Source organism: Numida meleagris, chromosome 5 (genome assembly GCF_002078875.1).
Source record: "Numida meleagris isolate 19003 breed g44 Domestic line chromosome 5, NumMel1.0, whole genome shotgun sequence".
In the NCBI taxonomy this organism is placed as follows: Eukaryota; Metazoa; Chordata; class Aves; order Galliformes; family Numididae; genus Numida; species Numida meleagris.
Window position 1 is genome coordinate 4,630,524 of NC_034413.1, and position 16,521 is coordinate 4,647,044.

Consider the following 16,521-nt stretch of genomic DNA (forward strand, 5'->3'; position numbering starts at 1 on the left):
CAGGAAATGTTTGGTGGAGGACACTTTACACACCCTGCTGTGATCTCTTTGAAAATGGATGAGATCATCTATAGGCCAATCTTTGTCAGTGTTTTTACACCCTTATTTTCTCAGTTTTGGTTCATTAAACATGAAAATTCATAAATGGCACATGTAGCCGTACCACACACAGATTCTTAGCCTGTATAAGCTACATCCAGCTGGTTTTCTACACAAAAAAGTGCATTTGGGAACTTTTGCATTAACGCAGCATGATCTACCAGTGATGGTGGGAGAGTGCTTTCCCTTTCTCATACTTCAGTGTAGCCCTTGATGGTTTTTGCTTTTTTTCCCCCCATTGTAATTTCTTCACTTCACAGAGGCTGCAGTCCCTAACATGACAAAATATTTAAGCACGTGTAATTTAATACTACTGAAATGCCACAGAAGAATACAGACTCAGGTCCACAAAGAGGAAATTTAGACGCTGGGCAAGTAGAGATATAGAAAAAGAAATGCACCTTTGAGGAAAGTGACAGCCTTGTACGGTTTGGGCAACAGCGTTGGTCCATGTATAAGGCTTTGGAGCGCTCACTGCTTTAGTTGTGATGAAGAATATTGGCTGCGTATGAAAAGGCTCCTGAGAAGGACGTGTGATTTTAATTAACCCAGGAAAATGTGCCTTTCTTACAGCTATATGATGATGAGAGATTGCTGGCATGCTGTGCCTTCACAAAGGCCAACTTTTAAACAGTTGGTAGAAGACTTGGATCGGATCCTCACTCTCACAACTAACGAGGTAGGTAAATTGTTTCCCTCCATAAGCTACTAATCGGGACAAATGGTTCAGGAGGCAGATGGAATTTATACAGCTATGAAATCCCGTTCAAGTTCTCTTCTTGTTCTGTTTGTCACATCCTCCGAAGTCAGAAGCAGCTAAACGATGTATCCTATGAAATCCTTGGTTTCTTGTCATTATGTTTTGGTTTATGTAACAAAACAAACACATCTTCATAATGTTTTTGTTCATTTCTCTTTGCATTTTTCATGTTTTTAGTATAGCGTTATTGAGGGAATACACGTGGCAGACTGAGAGGCAATGTTTACATTTCAACATGAGTTTCATGCGGAGGAGTGGAGGAGAGCTGGTGATGTTTTTCATTTATCAGCTCAGTTTGATTCCCAGCCATGATATCTAGGTCAGAAGAGGAGAAACTGTCAATGGTGGATTTCAGATTGTGTCTGAGAGTGAATTAGGTTCACTGAAGTAGCTCTCAGTGGAGGGAACAAGGACCCGCAGGGAGCATGTGAACAGCCATCCAATTATCCAAAGGTCCTGCCTAACACTGCTTCAGGTTGGGCTATATGAATGCAAAAAGGCTTCCTGTGAACAGCATTCTTTCAGAGGTCTGAAATATGATTAGTTCTACCAAGAAACGCACTGATTAGCGTATCCACACAGGAATCAGTTCTCTTACTGCTATATCACATGCACCTTAGAGGAAGATCGCGAGTAATGGAAATATTGATTCTTCTGGTGGAAACTTTGAGAGAAAATGCTTGGTGCCTCAGAAACACGTTACAAATTCCTATCATTTGGGGCAAATTATACAGATGGGGGCAGGGGTGTGGGATGAAAACACTGCAGCAATTTCTTCTGGCCACTTGTCATGGTGACTCCATGACACCATTTCAAAACAATTTTTTTTGTTATACATTATTATAGCACTTCTATATATGGGGTGGGAAATGTAGAAAAGAAGATTTGGATCATGTCATATGTGTCACCATTACTTATTTTTCAGAATTCACAGTTTTCTTTTTTAAAGAAGATATTAATAGGCTTTATGAAAGCCTATAAGCTATAAAGGTGGCAGGAGACCTTGAATAAGAAGATGCTGTTTTTTATGAACATCGTTTGTCTAGTAGAGTAGGTTTACATTTCTGGTTGAGAAGATTCTTTGGCTTCGGTAGCAGATATATATTTATCTGGATTATTTTTCTCCAAAACGGGGCACCTTCAGGAATGGTTTGGGAATGGAGCAGGAATATGTGCATCCGACTGAGCCAGCACCATAGCTCTGTGTACCATTACAGTTCCACCCCTCCCCATCCAACACTAACCGAATCCTTTCCTGCATCATTTACACACGATTTCACAGGAGCAGTTGATGCGGGCTGGCTGCCACCACAGAGTGCTTGGTGGCTTGGAATGTATCTGCATTTGTAAAATCAAGAGGGAAGCTCTGGGTTGTAATTCTAAGCCTGGAAGAGGATAATTCTTCCTCTTCTTGTGTGTTTAAGCATCTTGCCTTCCAGTTGTGTAGTGCTCATGGACCTGGAAGGATCTCAAAGGTAACCTGAAAAGGCCTTTAGGGTTATGTGAATGACTTTAGGCTCAAATTGGAGGGAAAAAAAATCTGAAAAGACCTCAGGAACACTTCCAGTCCATCTGATCGGCCTGCAGCAGGATCCACCATACATTTATCATCCCTGACATGTTTGTGTAACTTTGCCCTTGAAGATCTCCACTGCTGCATTTCTGCATCGCCCCACAACAGTCCATTGCTCTGTTTCATTAGCTTTACCTCTTGAAGGCTTTTCCTAGTATCTAAGCCTTCCGCTTAAGATCCTGCTTTTTAAGAAAGCAAGTTACTTCACTTGTCTGTGCAGCACACTTGATGTTCCTGAAACCATCATGTTCTCGTTGTCTGATGAGAGCTCCACTGTATCCCATCTTCTGTTGTAGTAGTTTTGAGACCTCTGATTTTGAGTAAGCTGTGCAGTTTTGCTGAAGCACAGCTCCTTCATGCCTCAGTCTGACCACACTTATGCTCATCCGCTCCACCATGGTACCTTGTCTTCCCCCACAAATGACACTGTTGATACAGGGTCAGCCTGGCTTGCCCAGCAGCTCCAAAATTGGTCAGCTAATAGTATGTTCTGCATTTGTGTAAGTGATTATTTGGGCTTAATTGTCTTTCTCTTCCCCCAGCTGAATCATTGGCCAAGCCCCCCCCCTTTTTTTCCTCATTGAAATCCCAGTGCTGGAGACTTTATGCCCCTACATGTGACCGTCATTCCTTTATATGGAATGAGGAGGCTGGAGAGGAGATAAGGATCCCACCTTCAGTTCTGAGCTCACAGCTGAATTATATCAAGCCTTTCAATATGACAGGCTGTGTCTGCAGTCCCACAAGAAAGCTTCAAACACTGGGAGACTTTCTCCTGTCTGTCTAGAAAGTGCTTGATCATTTCTGGTCACATAGGACTGTGTTGCTTACACGTAAATACATGCCAAGCTTGTCCTTGTGGATCTTCTGCACATCTAGGGAGCAGGATAGGAAGTAATCATTGATCCGAACTGCATTCTCTTGCTGCCTATTGCATTTGTCAGCATTTTAAAGCTTATATTTTTCTCCTTTTTAAAATGGTGACCATTTTTTAAACAATAACATGGTAACGATCAAATTTCTGACTTAAGAAAAGAAATGTAAACCAAAGAATGAAATTACCCCAAACGTAAGCACAGCAGCATAAAGCACTGACTGAGGTGGAGGACTCGTCTCGTCAGTATGATCATAACTTGTGGTTTAGCAAATGAAGAGATTGCATTTAAATGAATGCAGCTGCCTTTAGAAGTTGAAAGAGAAGGAACATTTCAAGGGGGAAAATAACTTTCTTCTCCTGCCAAAACTGTTGTTTCTAGCAAAAGAGCCTCAACCCAAAACTTGGATTCAGCAGATATTATTTCCTTTTTTAATGACTGCTTTGGTCATGGCTACTCTGGGGCATGCAGGCGTGCGCACAGACACACAGAGAAGAAAATGTAGTATAAAGAACCCAATCGAGTGAATTTAATTTTCTTCAGTTCTTTTTTGCACGTATGCCTGCCACTGCATGTTTAAACACAAATTTAATATCACGGAATATAAAACAGACATTTAAATTGACCGAAGGAATACAAAGTTGGAAGTATCTTTCCCTCTCCAAATCATTACCACGTGCTGAAGAAAAATGGTTCTATTTAGGATGAAATTTCGGTTTTATCGTTGTAAGTGAAAAGTCCTCTTTTGATGTGGTTGGCATGTTTATTTCCACTGACGCGGCTAATGTGGGTGATGTTGGACTTCACAAAAGTACAGTGTTATTGGCTTGGCTTTCCTTTCTTTATTCAGGCTCCTTGTTTTATGAGATATTTGAGCTACAGGCAGTTTAGAATGCAATTGCATTAGGGAAATGAGTGTTGTTTTTAAACTGTTCTTTTACCCACTGTGTGATGGAGCCAAATCAGAGCAGTAGGAACACGCTATTGCCAGTTCTACTTGCTGGTTAAAAACTCAGTTTCTTTCTTTTGTCACAGGAGTATCTGGACCTCAGCGGACCTCTGGAGCAGTATTCACCGAGCTACCCTGACACCAGGAGTTCGTGTTCTTCAGGTGATGACTCTGTTTTTTCTCCCGATCCAATGCCTTATGAACCTTGTCTTCCCAAGTACCAACACATGAACGGAAGTGTTAAAACATGAAAAGAAACAAGAACATCAAGCTACCTACCACATACAAAACAACATCTTTTCTCCAGGACCCTAAAGATTCTGCTTGTACATATGAAATATGGAAGAAAAAAAATGGAAAAAAAAAAACCGAAAACTTGGAGGAAAGCAGTCAGATCCTACATTAAAGATCTCGTAATTTGCAACTTTTATTAAATATTCCCAACGAGGAAGAATGTTTATGAGCTGTGTCTAGATACCCATCACTATCAGTTTTCTGGCTTACCCTAAGCTGAGACAGACTTTGTTTGTACAATGGACCAGTTGGACTTGAGGCAAACTCTGGGTCTGCCTTTCTTGTTTATTTTGTAATATTTGGAGAAAATATATGTTGGCACACACTTACAGAGCACAAATGCAGTATATAGGTGCTGGATGTATGTAAATATATTCAAAATATGTATAAATATATATTATATATATTTACAATGAATTATTTTTTGTATTGATTTTAAAAATGGATGTCCCAATCCACCTAGCAAATTAGTCTCTTTTTTAACAGCTATTTGCTAAATGCTGTTCTTACACAGAATTTCTTAATTTTCACCATCCAAAGGTGGAAAATACTTTGCTTTCAGGGAAAATGGTATATCATTAATTTATTAACTAATTGGTAATGTACAAAACAATTAATCGTTTATAGGGTTGTTGTGTTTTTGTAATTTAAATGGCATTTCTATGCAGGCAGCACAGAGAACTAGTAGATATATTGCTCAGACTTTACTAGTTTTCAGATCTTTAAAAAAAAAAAGAAATATTTACAGTATATAACTAATTTGGGGGAATTAAACTTTTGATTTATTTGTGTTTTAAAACTGCAGTGTCAGATGATTACTCTTATCGAAACCAAATCCTTTAACAAGAACGTCTTTTATTCTCCATACTTGTCACTTTAACAACTTAACTCTTTAGGCAATGTTTCCCATGGTGAAAAACCAATCACTCCAACGAGAGAGAGAGAGAAAGAAAGAAAGAAAGAAAGAAAGAAAATATTAGGATGGCTTCCTAAAGTAAGGCAAGTCATTAATTTGTCTATAACCATAGCAGGACATACTGCTCTAAAAGGAGCTGAGCTTCTACCCTGGGTTGCACATGCAACAGATTAACTAGATTTCTCTTCACTGGCTTGGGTAATAGGTTCCAGATCTTCTGGCCTGGATCTTTTGCCTTTTAGACTATCCCTCTATTGTAACTTAAGTTTAAAAAGAGAGAAGTTGTTTATAATGACAATTTGCCATAGGAATATAAGCATCTTTTTAAGGGATTAATTCATGCTGACTCCAGTATTTCCTTCTGATTCATTCCATAACAGTAGGTATAGCACTGGCCTCTGCTAAAATATCACTGTTGTTTGTATCTTTGTACGGAAGTCTTGTGTTTGTACTTTCAGAACCCTCACACTGATACGGCCATGCAATATGAATGCAAATTACACTGTTTTATGTGTGTGTTTTTTTAATTGGGTAAAAGAAGTATTAAAATCTGTTAACTTTTGTACTGACAATAAAATGTTTCTACAGATATTAATGTTAAAATTACAAAATAAATGTCATGCAGCTTATTTTTCCTAATCCTTTGTGTCACACAAAATGGTTTCCTGAACATCAAGTGATGGAATGCATCCAGAAATGCTTCCTTCTGCCCTTATCGTAGAATACTATGTCTCCAAGCAATTCCTTCAGGAATAACATTTTTGCTTCTGCATTGTAGAATACTGGCTTACGAAGAATGTGGCTTATTTGCATAAATATACATACAACCTCTGGTGTTTGTGGGATGAGACATTTTGCTGGAAAATGGTTTGAAGTGTTCATAGTGCAGACAAAATATATGCCCTTCTTATTTATTCAGTTCGTGTCCTTTACTTAGTGAGTTATCTCATTCATGTGGGAGAGTTTGGTGGATGATTTCTGTGGGAGATTTAAACAAAAAAAGTAGTAAAGGAAAGACATAGTCCTCATGGAAAAAAATATATATGTATTTCCTTTCTTTTTTTCTTGAAAACAAGTGAAGGGAAGGTTGACCACAGTAGTTCATGCTACTTGAGTGGGAATGTTCTGGTCATGTTGCTCTTGCAGCTTACTCAGAGAAGGGTCATTTCCACATACTGTAGAAGTGTGTAAAGGCTGAGAAATACAATGGTAAGGAGTTATTTAATAATATAGGATTGTGTATTTAACCTGTTTATGTTCTAGGTTTTGGGGTTTTATTTTTGCCTTTTCTGTGTTCACAGTTGTTTTATCTCTCAAAGATACAGATTTGGACCTTGGAGATGGACCACAACTTTACAAAGTGGATGAAGTATATTATGCCATTTTCCTTTTTCCAGCTTTATAGTGTAACCTCTGGATTAAGCTTTTATTATTTTCTGTTATCTGAAGATGTTCTTTTCTTCGAGTACACGGGTTATATAGAGTAGGACACAGAAGCATATGGAAATACACAGAAGACAGCAGGAAATAAAGCCCAGAATTTGTCCAAAGAGGGCATGTTCTTTATTGCCACAATACCTCGGGCTCTTTCAGTGAGAAGGAGGGGTTAGGAATTTGAATTGCTATCTCATCTAAGAATAAAATTGCCATTGATAAAGTAAGAGCAATAATGAAGAGTAGCCCTATGTCAGAAAACGAATTGATATTGACATGGGTAATGAGATTTATGCTCTGTGTATAATCACTGTTTCCTGCAGCATCTAGTTGTGTCTCATCTCCCGTGTAAGTATTGATTCAAATCAACTCTGTGCAGTGTATGAGAAAATATGGATGTAGAAGCCAGGTTATTGTGGCTGAAATACATGAATAAGTTATTGCATATTTTGTTTTTCATTATTTTATTGTAATATAGCAAGTAGTATGGGCTTTATAGAGCAGATAAGAAGATAACTTTTGTCATTTTATCTGTTGATGTTGTTCAGAATCTGTTTTGTGTTATGCTTTTACAAAATTTAAGAACTGAATTGTATTGTGCATTTCGAAGTTGTCAAAAGGCTGAGTAGGTATACCATTTTATTTCAGAAGTGACATGAGCAAAAGTGCAGAAAGTACGTTCCATGTCTGCTGAAAAGCTATCCAGAAAGGAGCAACAGAATAAGGGCGAGAGGCATCAGTTGTTTCAGGGAATTTCTATCTGGGTAGAAAGAAGCAAATGATTGACAATGAGAGCAACATGACATTGGGATAAGCTGCCTGGAGAAGCACTGGAGTCTGTCTCAATGTAGTCAAGACTTGTCTTGGCAAGGTTTGGGTATCCTCATCTGAGTCCTTACTTCAGCACAAGGCTGGCCAAGATGATCTCCAGAGTCCCTTCCAGCTGACGATTCCTATGATTCTTCAAATCTTTATTACTGGAGAAAGGAAAGCTGTACTGGCTCATGTTAATCTTGTCAGTGGGATGTATTGTTCAGTAAATTCAGTTCAGTGATGCATTTAACAAGAGAGATTCCTCTCTGTTAAGAAATTTGGATTTTAAGACTGGCTTGCTTGTGATTATTATGGCAGCCAAAGGCCTTCTGACTTTGAATAATTGCGCAGTGAAAAACCCTGTTTTGTCAAAAAACTCTAAAGCACAAGTGCCTTGCAGAAGATGAAATATTTTGACCGTATCAGAGTGGCATGACCCTATCAGAGTTATCTTGTCAGAAGGAAATGAAGTCATTTTATGTTGAGTTTATTTCATAGTAGGAGATAATATATTAAGTCAAAATGGAATATGTTGACTTTGTCCAAACAGAACGATTAGACTAACTCAAAGTGACACAGAGTCCTGCAAACTCAAAAGTCCTGCAAATAGTTTCACTTTTAAATATTTTCAGTTCAGATTGAAAATCAGTCATTTTTTGTTGGTGTTGTTTGTTTTTCCAAGAAGTTCTTTATGAAATTTCTGATGAACCAGTTGTGGCACAAAGCCCACTGCCCCCTGCCCAGGCTGCCGTGACTGAGGGCAGGAGCTGGTGACTCGGATTGTGAGGAGCCTGACAGAGCTACAGGATGGGACAAACTGTTCCAAAGCCTCGGAGGATTCAGAAGGAGGACTAATATTTCCCATAGGCAGTGGATGAACTCGTCTCCTCTGCTATGGCATCGTGGCTTTGCATTGGCTGAGGTAATAGGGAGAGAATGGAGACACAGGACAGCAATGAGAACCCTGGTGCTTTACAAAGAAATCTCTGGCCTGTTATACTGGAACCAAAGTGAATTAAAATTTGTGGAAAAAAAAATCAGTACTGCCAGGGACTGTTCTAAAGACATCTCAAAGAAGAAAGTAGCCAAGGTGCATTGTTGTGCCAAGGCATGTTTCCCTGGCACAGCTGTAGTTTTAAGTCTACTCAGCAGCATACATCCCTTTCTTTTCCAGAAGCTTGTTGCTGCAGGGATGCACAAACTGAAAGCTGAATACTGCTAAATTCAGTAGGTGGGGGATCTGAGATGGGAGCAGTGCTGTGAGCAGTCAGCACAGCGGGCTGCATCCTGGTCTGTAAGAGCAGGCATGGCATGGCTGAAGAAAATGGCATTGCATCTTCTTACATCATTTCTGATGATCCTTCAGAAAGATCCCGAGTGAGACATGCTAAGGCCCAAGTGCCAGCTGTGCTTGGGAGCAGCTTGTTGCTGCAGAGGCCCCATGCCCACACACCTGGGGAAGCCCTGGCCAGGGCCTGAGGCCTGCAGTAGGGTTTCCAGGTGAGCCATGAAGTGTGGTGGCATAAGGACACCGTTGTTCCTTGCTCTCCTTGACAGTGGACAAAACTTCACACATAACATGTTCACTGATTTCTAGTAAAGTTGCTCCACCTAAGCTTTCTGTAGCAGCTTCCTCCATTACAGCTGCCTGCTCCTCCCACCAAAATTATAAGGGGTACCACTGGTTTTGGAGAGGACAGGGCAAGGTCTGCAGTGTGCAAGGTTTGCCTGTGCAAAGCTAGTTCAGAGATTTGGGGGGGCTGCCTTCATGTTGGTGGTGCAGAAGATGCATGCAGAGGGCTTCACCTGAATGGAGAGTGACGATCAGCCCCAAGCAATACACTGGAAGGGAGGGGAGGAACCTTCCCAGCTGGTACTGGCTCTTAATTCAAAGTGTTTCCTTGGGAAACTGCTCATTTTCTCCTCACCAGCTCCAGGAAGCCACCAGCCTCTGAGCGCCTGTGTGTGCTCATCTCCCTGGGAGCTGCCAATAGGCTGGGAATGAAATAGCTGTCATGCAATGTGCCCACTACATCCAGCTTTTCTGAAGCATTTTCCTTCATGAATACTCCCTCTCCTTAACAGCTTTCTTAGCTGTTTTTATTTCTTTTTAATAAGATATTTTAAGAAGAATTTGCATTTTTCCAGATCACAGATTTTAGGGAAAAAAGCAAAGTGTTGTGCTGGGGAGTTGTAAATTAATAAATAAATAATCCTAAATGTATACATTTTCCTCTCATTTAAAATTTCCATGGCTCTTATTCCTGATAGTTTTTGTGCCAAACGATGGGCTTCTTCAGCTGATGTAATCCAAGACACCATTCACTGGAGAGGAGATGTAATACTTATCAGCCAGTCAGTGAATTATGATCCACTGGTTTGTTTTTTAATACTCAGTAGCCTTTTGGGGTGATTTTTCAGTAAGAATAAAATATTTATCTCTCATTATCTGTAAAGATTGGATCTGTACAAGAATTCTTGTAGGTCTGGCCCTACAGATTGCTAAATTGTGAGGCTAATGTCATATAAATGTTCAGTAGTCATGTAATAGATGTAGTCATGACAGAGTTTTGGAAGATTCAATAGAAATGTTACAAACCAGAAGAAATTCTAAAGGGGAAATGTTTTTATTATGCAAGTAAAAAGCAGTTTTTCCTTCAGTATTTGGCAGTGCTTGCTTGCTCCTCTCCTTTGACTTTTTGCTTCATTGTTCACAAATACTCTGTGGATTCTCATCTGGTTCAGTAATTGGGAAACAACAATTACATCCAGGGTTGTTCCAGCAAGTCTTAAAATCGCCCCAGAATTTCATGCCTAGTCTGCCTTTCCAACCCAACTGTCCTAAAGATGAAGGATCCAACTTGGATCCAAACTTGAAGAAATCATCGATGTCTGGGCCCATCTAAAGCCTACAGTCTTTATTTTTCTGCTGGCTCTGCAGTTTTGTGATAGGGCAATAAACAAGAAGAGAAAATCTGCTGTGGGTTTCCTCATGCCTTCTTTCCCTGGTTGCAGGCAGATGAGAAGTGAGAGCTGCTTTCCGTGGCCTGGCCCCATTGCTGCTCCTGCTGGAGCCTCCTGCACCTCCTGCCCTCGCACCCGCGGCCTGGAGCACACACCACATCACTGGTTAGGGAGCAGTTGTCCTCAAAGACGTGCGTTTGTTGAGATTTCTTTGTAACTCGCCTGCAGACAGCCATTGCTCCATTAATCAACCCCCTCTGTTTGACAGTCGGTAGATTTATGACGCCACGTTTATGAAACCAAAATGCAATTAAACACAATCACTCAGTTGAGCTGAAGTTGCCAGATACTGCTAGTGAAATCTTTCACAAACGTCACTCGAGCTGAGGCTTTGAGAAGCATGGAGTGAAAACAAAGGATGAAAGGTTTTCCAGATTCTTTTTCAGTCACTGACAAAAGCCACCAAATATACTGAAAGCTTTTTTTTTTTAAGCAGTAAGGACCCAGGAGTCCCTTTGCCATTTCAGATTTAGGGCTTTGCTTTCACTCATGGGGTAGGAGTGGGAGCAAAAGGAACACTGAATGACAAAGTGGGAAGTCAGAGGATTTTGATGGTTTCTGCAGGCACGATGTCTGCTTTCACTCTGAGTGGGTCTGCAGGCGTGAATGGCATGTTCCTATTGGGGGGAACATTCCTACTTAATTAATTCATAGCAAAGATATGATCCCAACATGGCCAAGCTGCATGGTGAATTTGTAAACACTTTCTTAAATAGCTTTGGATTTCTTTTTTTCCACGTTGTTTCTCAGCACACCCATACCCCAGCAACTGACTTCCAGAAAAATACCAAGGAGAACAAGTAACTATTATTACTATTGAATGCAATTGTTTTTCCTCAAATTAAGCGCAATAGTTGTGTAATGAGTCCCAAACTTTTTGAGGTTTTACTCTTCCATCTTATATCTTTTGGGAAAGAAATACTTAGTATTCCTTGAGGTTAGGCATATTAACAAATGCAGTGGCGATAATGTTGTTACTATATCTGTTGCTGCTAGAAGCGTGCATAATTAAAATGTGCTCCTCATTTAGTTGCAAAAGGGAAAGATACTGGAAATATTAGTGCCTGTGCTCCTTATGCTGGCTGCATATTGAGTTGATTCTCACTTGGGGATCAAGAATATATTCCTGCACACAGTGGGGGAAGAAATCCCAACAGTATTTTAACCCAGTGGAAATAACCCAACATTTTTCTGACAAGGAAAGAAGATGAGACTCGACTTCCAGAGCAATAAACAAGGAAGTTAAACAATCAAACAAAAAAAACACACGTTTGTCTTTTTGCTGTGTCTGTGTGTTAGGTCACTGAAATCTTTCGGTGTTTCTGGCATCTAGGTGTTCTAGTTCTGTGGTAAATAGTTATGAAAGGCCAGTAATGATTCTCATAAATGTATTATAAATTATAATCCCATCTTTATCTGTTTGAATCTGCTATGGAGCCAGCAACTAAGGCTCAACTTAGAAAAGTAACAAGGGTCCTTCTCAGCAAAATCTTGGTGCATTTGATGCTACTGAGAACCATCCCTTTGCCAGTAACGACGTGGTTAAGTTTCTTATGGTGTCAGAGTAGTGCAATGAGGAAGTTGTCCCCTTCTCTAAATCCCCACTTTGAGCTGCTGTTTAAGAGGCAAAAGGTTGAAAGGTTCAATGCTTGTTTTTAGCACGCCATCTTGAGAAACATGCATCATGGGCCAGCAAGCTTCTCCTGAGGAAGGAATGGCCACGTACATCCAGATAAGTGCGAGCATTTTAAATGCCAAGACCATCAATCTGCAGGAAACTATCACTGTGTACTTACAGCCCATGCACCTGGCCATTTCATTACAATAATTTGCTAGAGAGAAGCTTCACATAAAAGGAACATGTTGACTTTTTTTAAACCTCCAGCCAGCCGTACAGAACCACAACGTCCCCAGTTGCATGGCAGATACTCCAGGACTGGCAGGTATGCTGTTTCCTAGCGCACATGGCCATGGGCATGGCAGTTGGGAGTTATCAAAAGGAGTTGCCTTGCTGCAGCAATCGTTGTTTCCCAGATTAAATAGAAGAATGTTGGTTTTCCCCAGAATCTTGCGGTAACTGATAAGACATGGTGAGCATGTCTGCTGTCTCTCCACTGTAGGGCTGCTGAGAGACCTTAGAGAAAAAGCACTATAAGTCCAGAACCAAGTCCTTGAGAAGAACGTTGTATGAGAGTCAACTTCTCTGTTCCCCGGTGCAGCACCAACCACCCACATTGCTCTTCCTACAGCAGCACTATCAGAAGCAGCAGCAGCAGATGGGGTAAAAGTGCATTCTCTCCCATTTGTTTTCTCCCCCAGAAGGGCCCCCCATCCTTGTTGAAGCTCCGCAGGTCACGTGTACCTGATCCACGTCAACACTGCTGGCTGCAGGAGCGAGCGGCTTTCATCCTGGCTGTGTTGGCTGCCACTTGACCTCCTTAAAAATGAATCTCAATTTTGTTTTAGAACAAATAACCACCTTCCAGAGCTTCTGCAATATGATCTCTTAGAGACAGCTACTGCACTGACTGTATAACCTGGACACTGCACTCCAGATTTTGGATGTGTTTTGATTTTGCCAATTATTAATTTCATAATGTGTCCCTCAGGTCCCTTATTAATGGACAGCTTACAGAGGAGGTCTGGGTTACTGTTTATCACAGCCCTCAATACTTTGGCATCCCTTGAGTCAAATTTAGCTCTCTGGTTTCTGCTTGCCAAGTTAAAGCCTTTAGCATTTTTATAATCTCCAAACACACGTTTCTTCATCTCTCGGACTCAGCCTTGTTGATTCAGTAAGCATTTGCTGTTTGAAATCAAACCATAATGAAATCTCTTAATAGTCACTCTATGAAAATATTTTGTTTAAAAAACACTCAAAACTTAATTGGAATGAAAACACCAGCAGCTGGATTGTAGTTTGAAGCCATAAGTCTGAGACGCAGCTGGAACAGCAGGAATCAGAGAGACACTTCTAAATCTTCCTCTTCCTACAGGAACATTTCAAGGCTGCTGCGTTTTGGCAGGCAATGAAAAGCCCCCACTTGGGTTCAGCTTTCTTTGACCAATATCGTATGCTGCTGTCACATCTGTCACTTAGATTTGCAGATAGCTGGAGAGCACAAAGAAAGGGCCATATCTTTTCCTAAGTTCCACGAAGGGTGTTCATGAACATGAGCCAAAACATCGTTACTGCCAGCTCTGAATAATGACTTTAGTAAAGAAGTTAATTTCTTCTCAGCTCCTCTAATGAGACTTACTAAAAGATATGATGTAAAGAAGGACTATGGATAACTTGTTAATTGGATGAGCTGTATTTATCCTTTATCTGCATTGTTTGGCTCTTAGCTTCATCCTAAAACTGAGATCTAATTAAATTAATATAAACATTCATGAACTTACTAGACAATTTGTGTAGTGTTTTATTTACACTAGGTCAGTTATCCAAATGGTTTCAGATCTTGTATATCCACAGTGGTGTCCCTGCTATGAGTTCAACTGGCAAAATGTTGTAAGATTTCAGACCAGTTCTCTGTTCAATTTCTGCTAGATAAAATTCCTTCCACCTCAAGAGCTAATTGATAAGGATGGAATTAAATGCCTGGAGGCGCTGCCTTTGCCTAGTAGAGTCAATTCTGACATGCAGCATAGCAGCATCTTGTTTATAGCTGAAAACACTGGCTCTTCAATTTGATCAGTAGAACATTTTGTTTTAGATAAAGGGGAAAACAAATTCATGAAAAAATGTAGTTTCAACCCTGATGCTGCATGAGGTACATGAAAAAAAAAACAACCCTCAAATTAATGCAAATGTATTGGAGCAGTTTTTAGATAAATTCTTCTTGTTGGATGTTTACTTTTAAGTTATGATGAGCAAGCTATCTGGATGCCTATGACATTTCTCAAAATTACAGATACAATAATAAAAACTTGGCACATAAAGCAGCGAGAATGTCTACAGCCTCATGAGTCGGAAAGGAGGCAGTCCCTGCTCCTGGAGGAGGTGCCCGGCCCTGCCAGCAGCAATACAGCAACTCTGCTGAGCACTTTGGAAGTTTAAAAGAGGCATCAAAAGGCATTTAGCCATGACTGCAATCTTAATGCTGCTGACAGGTCTTTTGTTTTATTTTGGTTTTTGATAACCTGGCATGAAAACTGAGATCGGGTGGTCCTAACCAGCTGTCATTACAAAGCAATGTAAATGGTTAAGGATATAAAGCAGACTTTCAGCTTGAAGGAATTGTCCTTGTTTGAACTACTACAGAACCATCTAATTATTTGAAGACAATTACAGCTATGAGAATAAGGAGAGCTGGAGCCAGAATGTTTTAAAGCAGAAGGGGAAAGGGTATCTCCTGTTACTCTGGGCTACTACGCCCTTACAATACCATAAATAGTTTACTGGAGGATAATGCATGCTCTGTATACACATATTGCTTATTTTTATCAGTGTCTTCTGGGTAAATGAGATGGAAATGACCTGTGGGGAAGGGGTTTTAGGTATCTTGACTGCCCCATGTCAGGCAAGAACAGCCCATGGCCTCGGAGCAGGTGGCTCCTCATGGCCAGGAGCATGCCTGGTGCAAGCAGGACATCCCACAGCTCTGCACTGCCTACCTCTGATCACCTCAGTGCTGGTGCAAACAGTGCTCAGGCCAAAGCTGTCCAGAGGAGGAGAAACTCCATAGCAAATATAAACAGATCCATTTTAATAGTTGTCAACTATTGGTATTGTTTTTTTTTCAGCCAGCTTCCAAATTCTGTACTGTGAAGTTGCCTTTCTGGACAGTGCTGAGGACAGCAGGAGTCTCTCATCCATTTGGCGATGTGAGGTGGTCACAGATCAAATATAGATGTGAACTAGATCTGGCAGATATTTGCCAGAATAGTTGAATATTTATTTGGATTTTGAACAGAATTCACTTCAGCCTTGTTCCTTCTTCTTTGGCGTTCTCGCACGATGAGTCCTGGATTCTTACCATCTCTGGACATTCAGAAAAACAGCCTTTGAAATCATTGGCTTCAGCAGAAGCTACATTTTGTGTTTTCTTTGTTTGCATCAGAGGTGTTTGCCCAGGTCTCTGAAAAAAGGAGAGAAAAAAGCAAGTGCAGCACTTCTTGCTGGCTGCAACGGTGGTAATGACGAAGGGGTTAATGTTGATAATTTTGCCTCATAAGCATAACCTAAGATTAATTTGGGGAAAAAAAAAAAGTATAGGGAAATACAGTAGTTGTTTTGCTGAATATGAAGTTTTGGTCTGAATGGGGCAGAAGAACTGGTAGCAGTATGGAAATACTACTGGGGAGGTGGGGTAGAGCGTAGCTGTGTATTTACAAATAGGTGTCAGATGACATGGCTTTAGCACAGGGTGTTCAGCAGTTCTGTGAGCAGTCGGATGGTGAACGAAGGGGAAAAAGGAAGATGTCAGAACAGAAATCCCAGCCTGTTTTTAATAATGAGAACATCCAATCAGGTTGTAATCTGTCTGTGGATTCTCTACATTCAGGTAAATTAAATCTGTCAGATATTATATCAAATATTCATTTGAGCAGTCAGGGAGTTTGCTCCAATTCTAAATAAGCACATGAAGCAACAAACATTGTTTTCAGAGACAGTTAACTGTCAGATTGTCAAATGAGCTCCCAATTACAGCCTGGTAAATACACATTCCTTTATCCTTCTGGAGTAGCCAGATTCACAGTCCCAGATAAGGTTTATGTGGCAGAAAAGAACAATTGGAAAAAAACATATTTAACCACACATGTCCCAAGGCTAATGAACAA

The 16,521-nt window shown here is 40.4% G+C and overlaps 1 protein-coding gene across 12 annotated transcripts in view; it reads left to right on the forward strand.

Moving 5' to 3' along the window:
• The window catches only part of FGFR2 (fibroblast growth factor receptor 2), a 78,053-nt gene extending 71,948 nt beyond the window's left edge, over positions 1-6,105 (forward strand). For all 12 annotated transcript variants that reach the window (XM_021397742.1, XM_021397747.1, XM_021397736.1 and 9 more), the window contains 2 exons: positions 673-778; positions 4,343-6,105. In XM_021397742.1, coding sequence (XP_021253417.1) covers positions 673-778; positions 4,343-4,507 — 271 coding nt within the window. In that variant the 3' untranslated portion in view covers positions 4,508-6,105. The remainder of the gene's footprint in view (positions 1-672; positions 779-4,342) is intronic.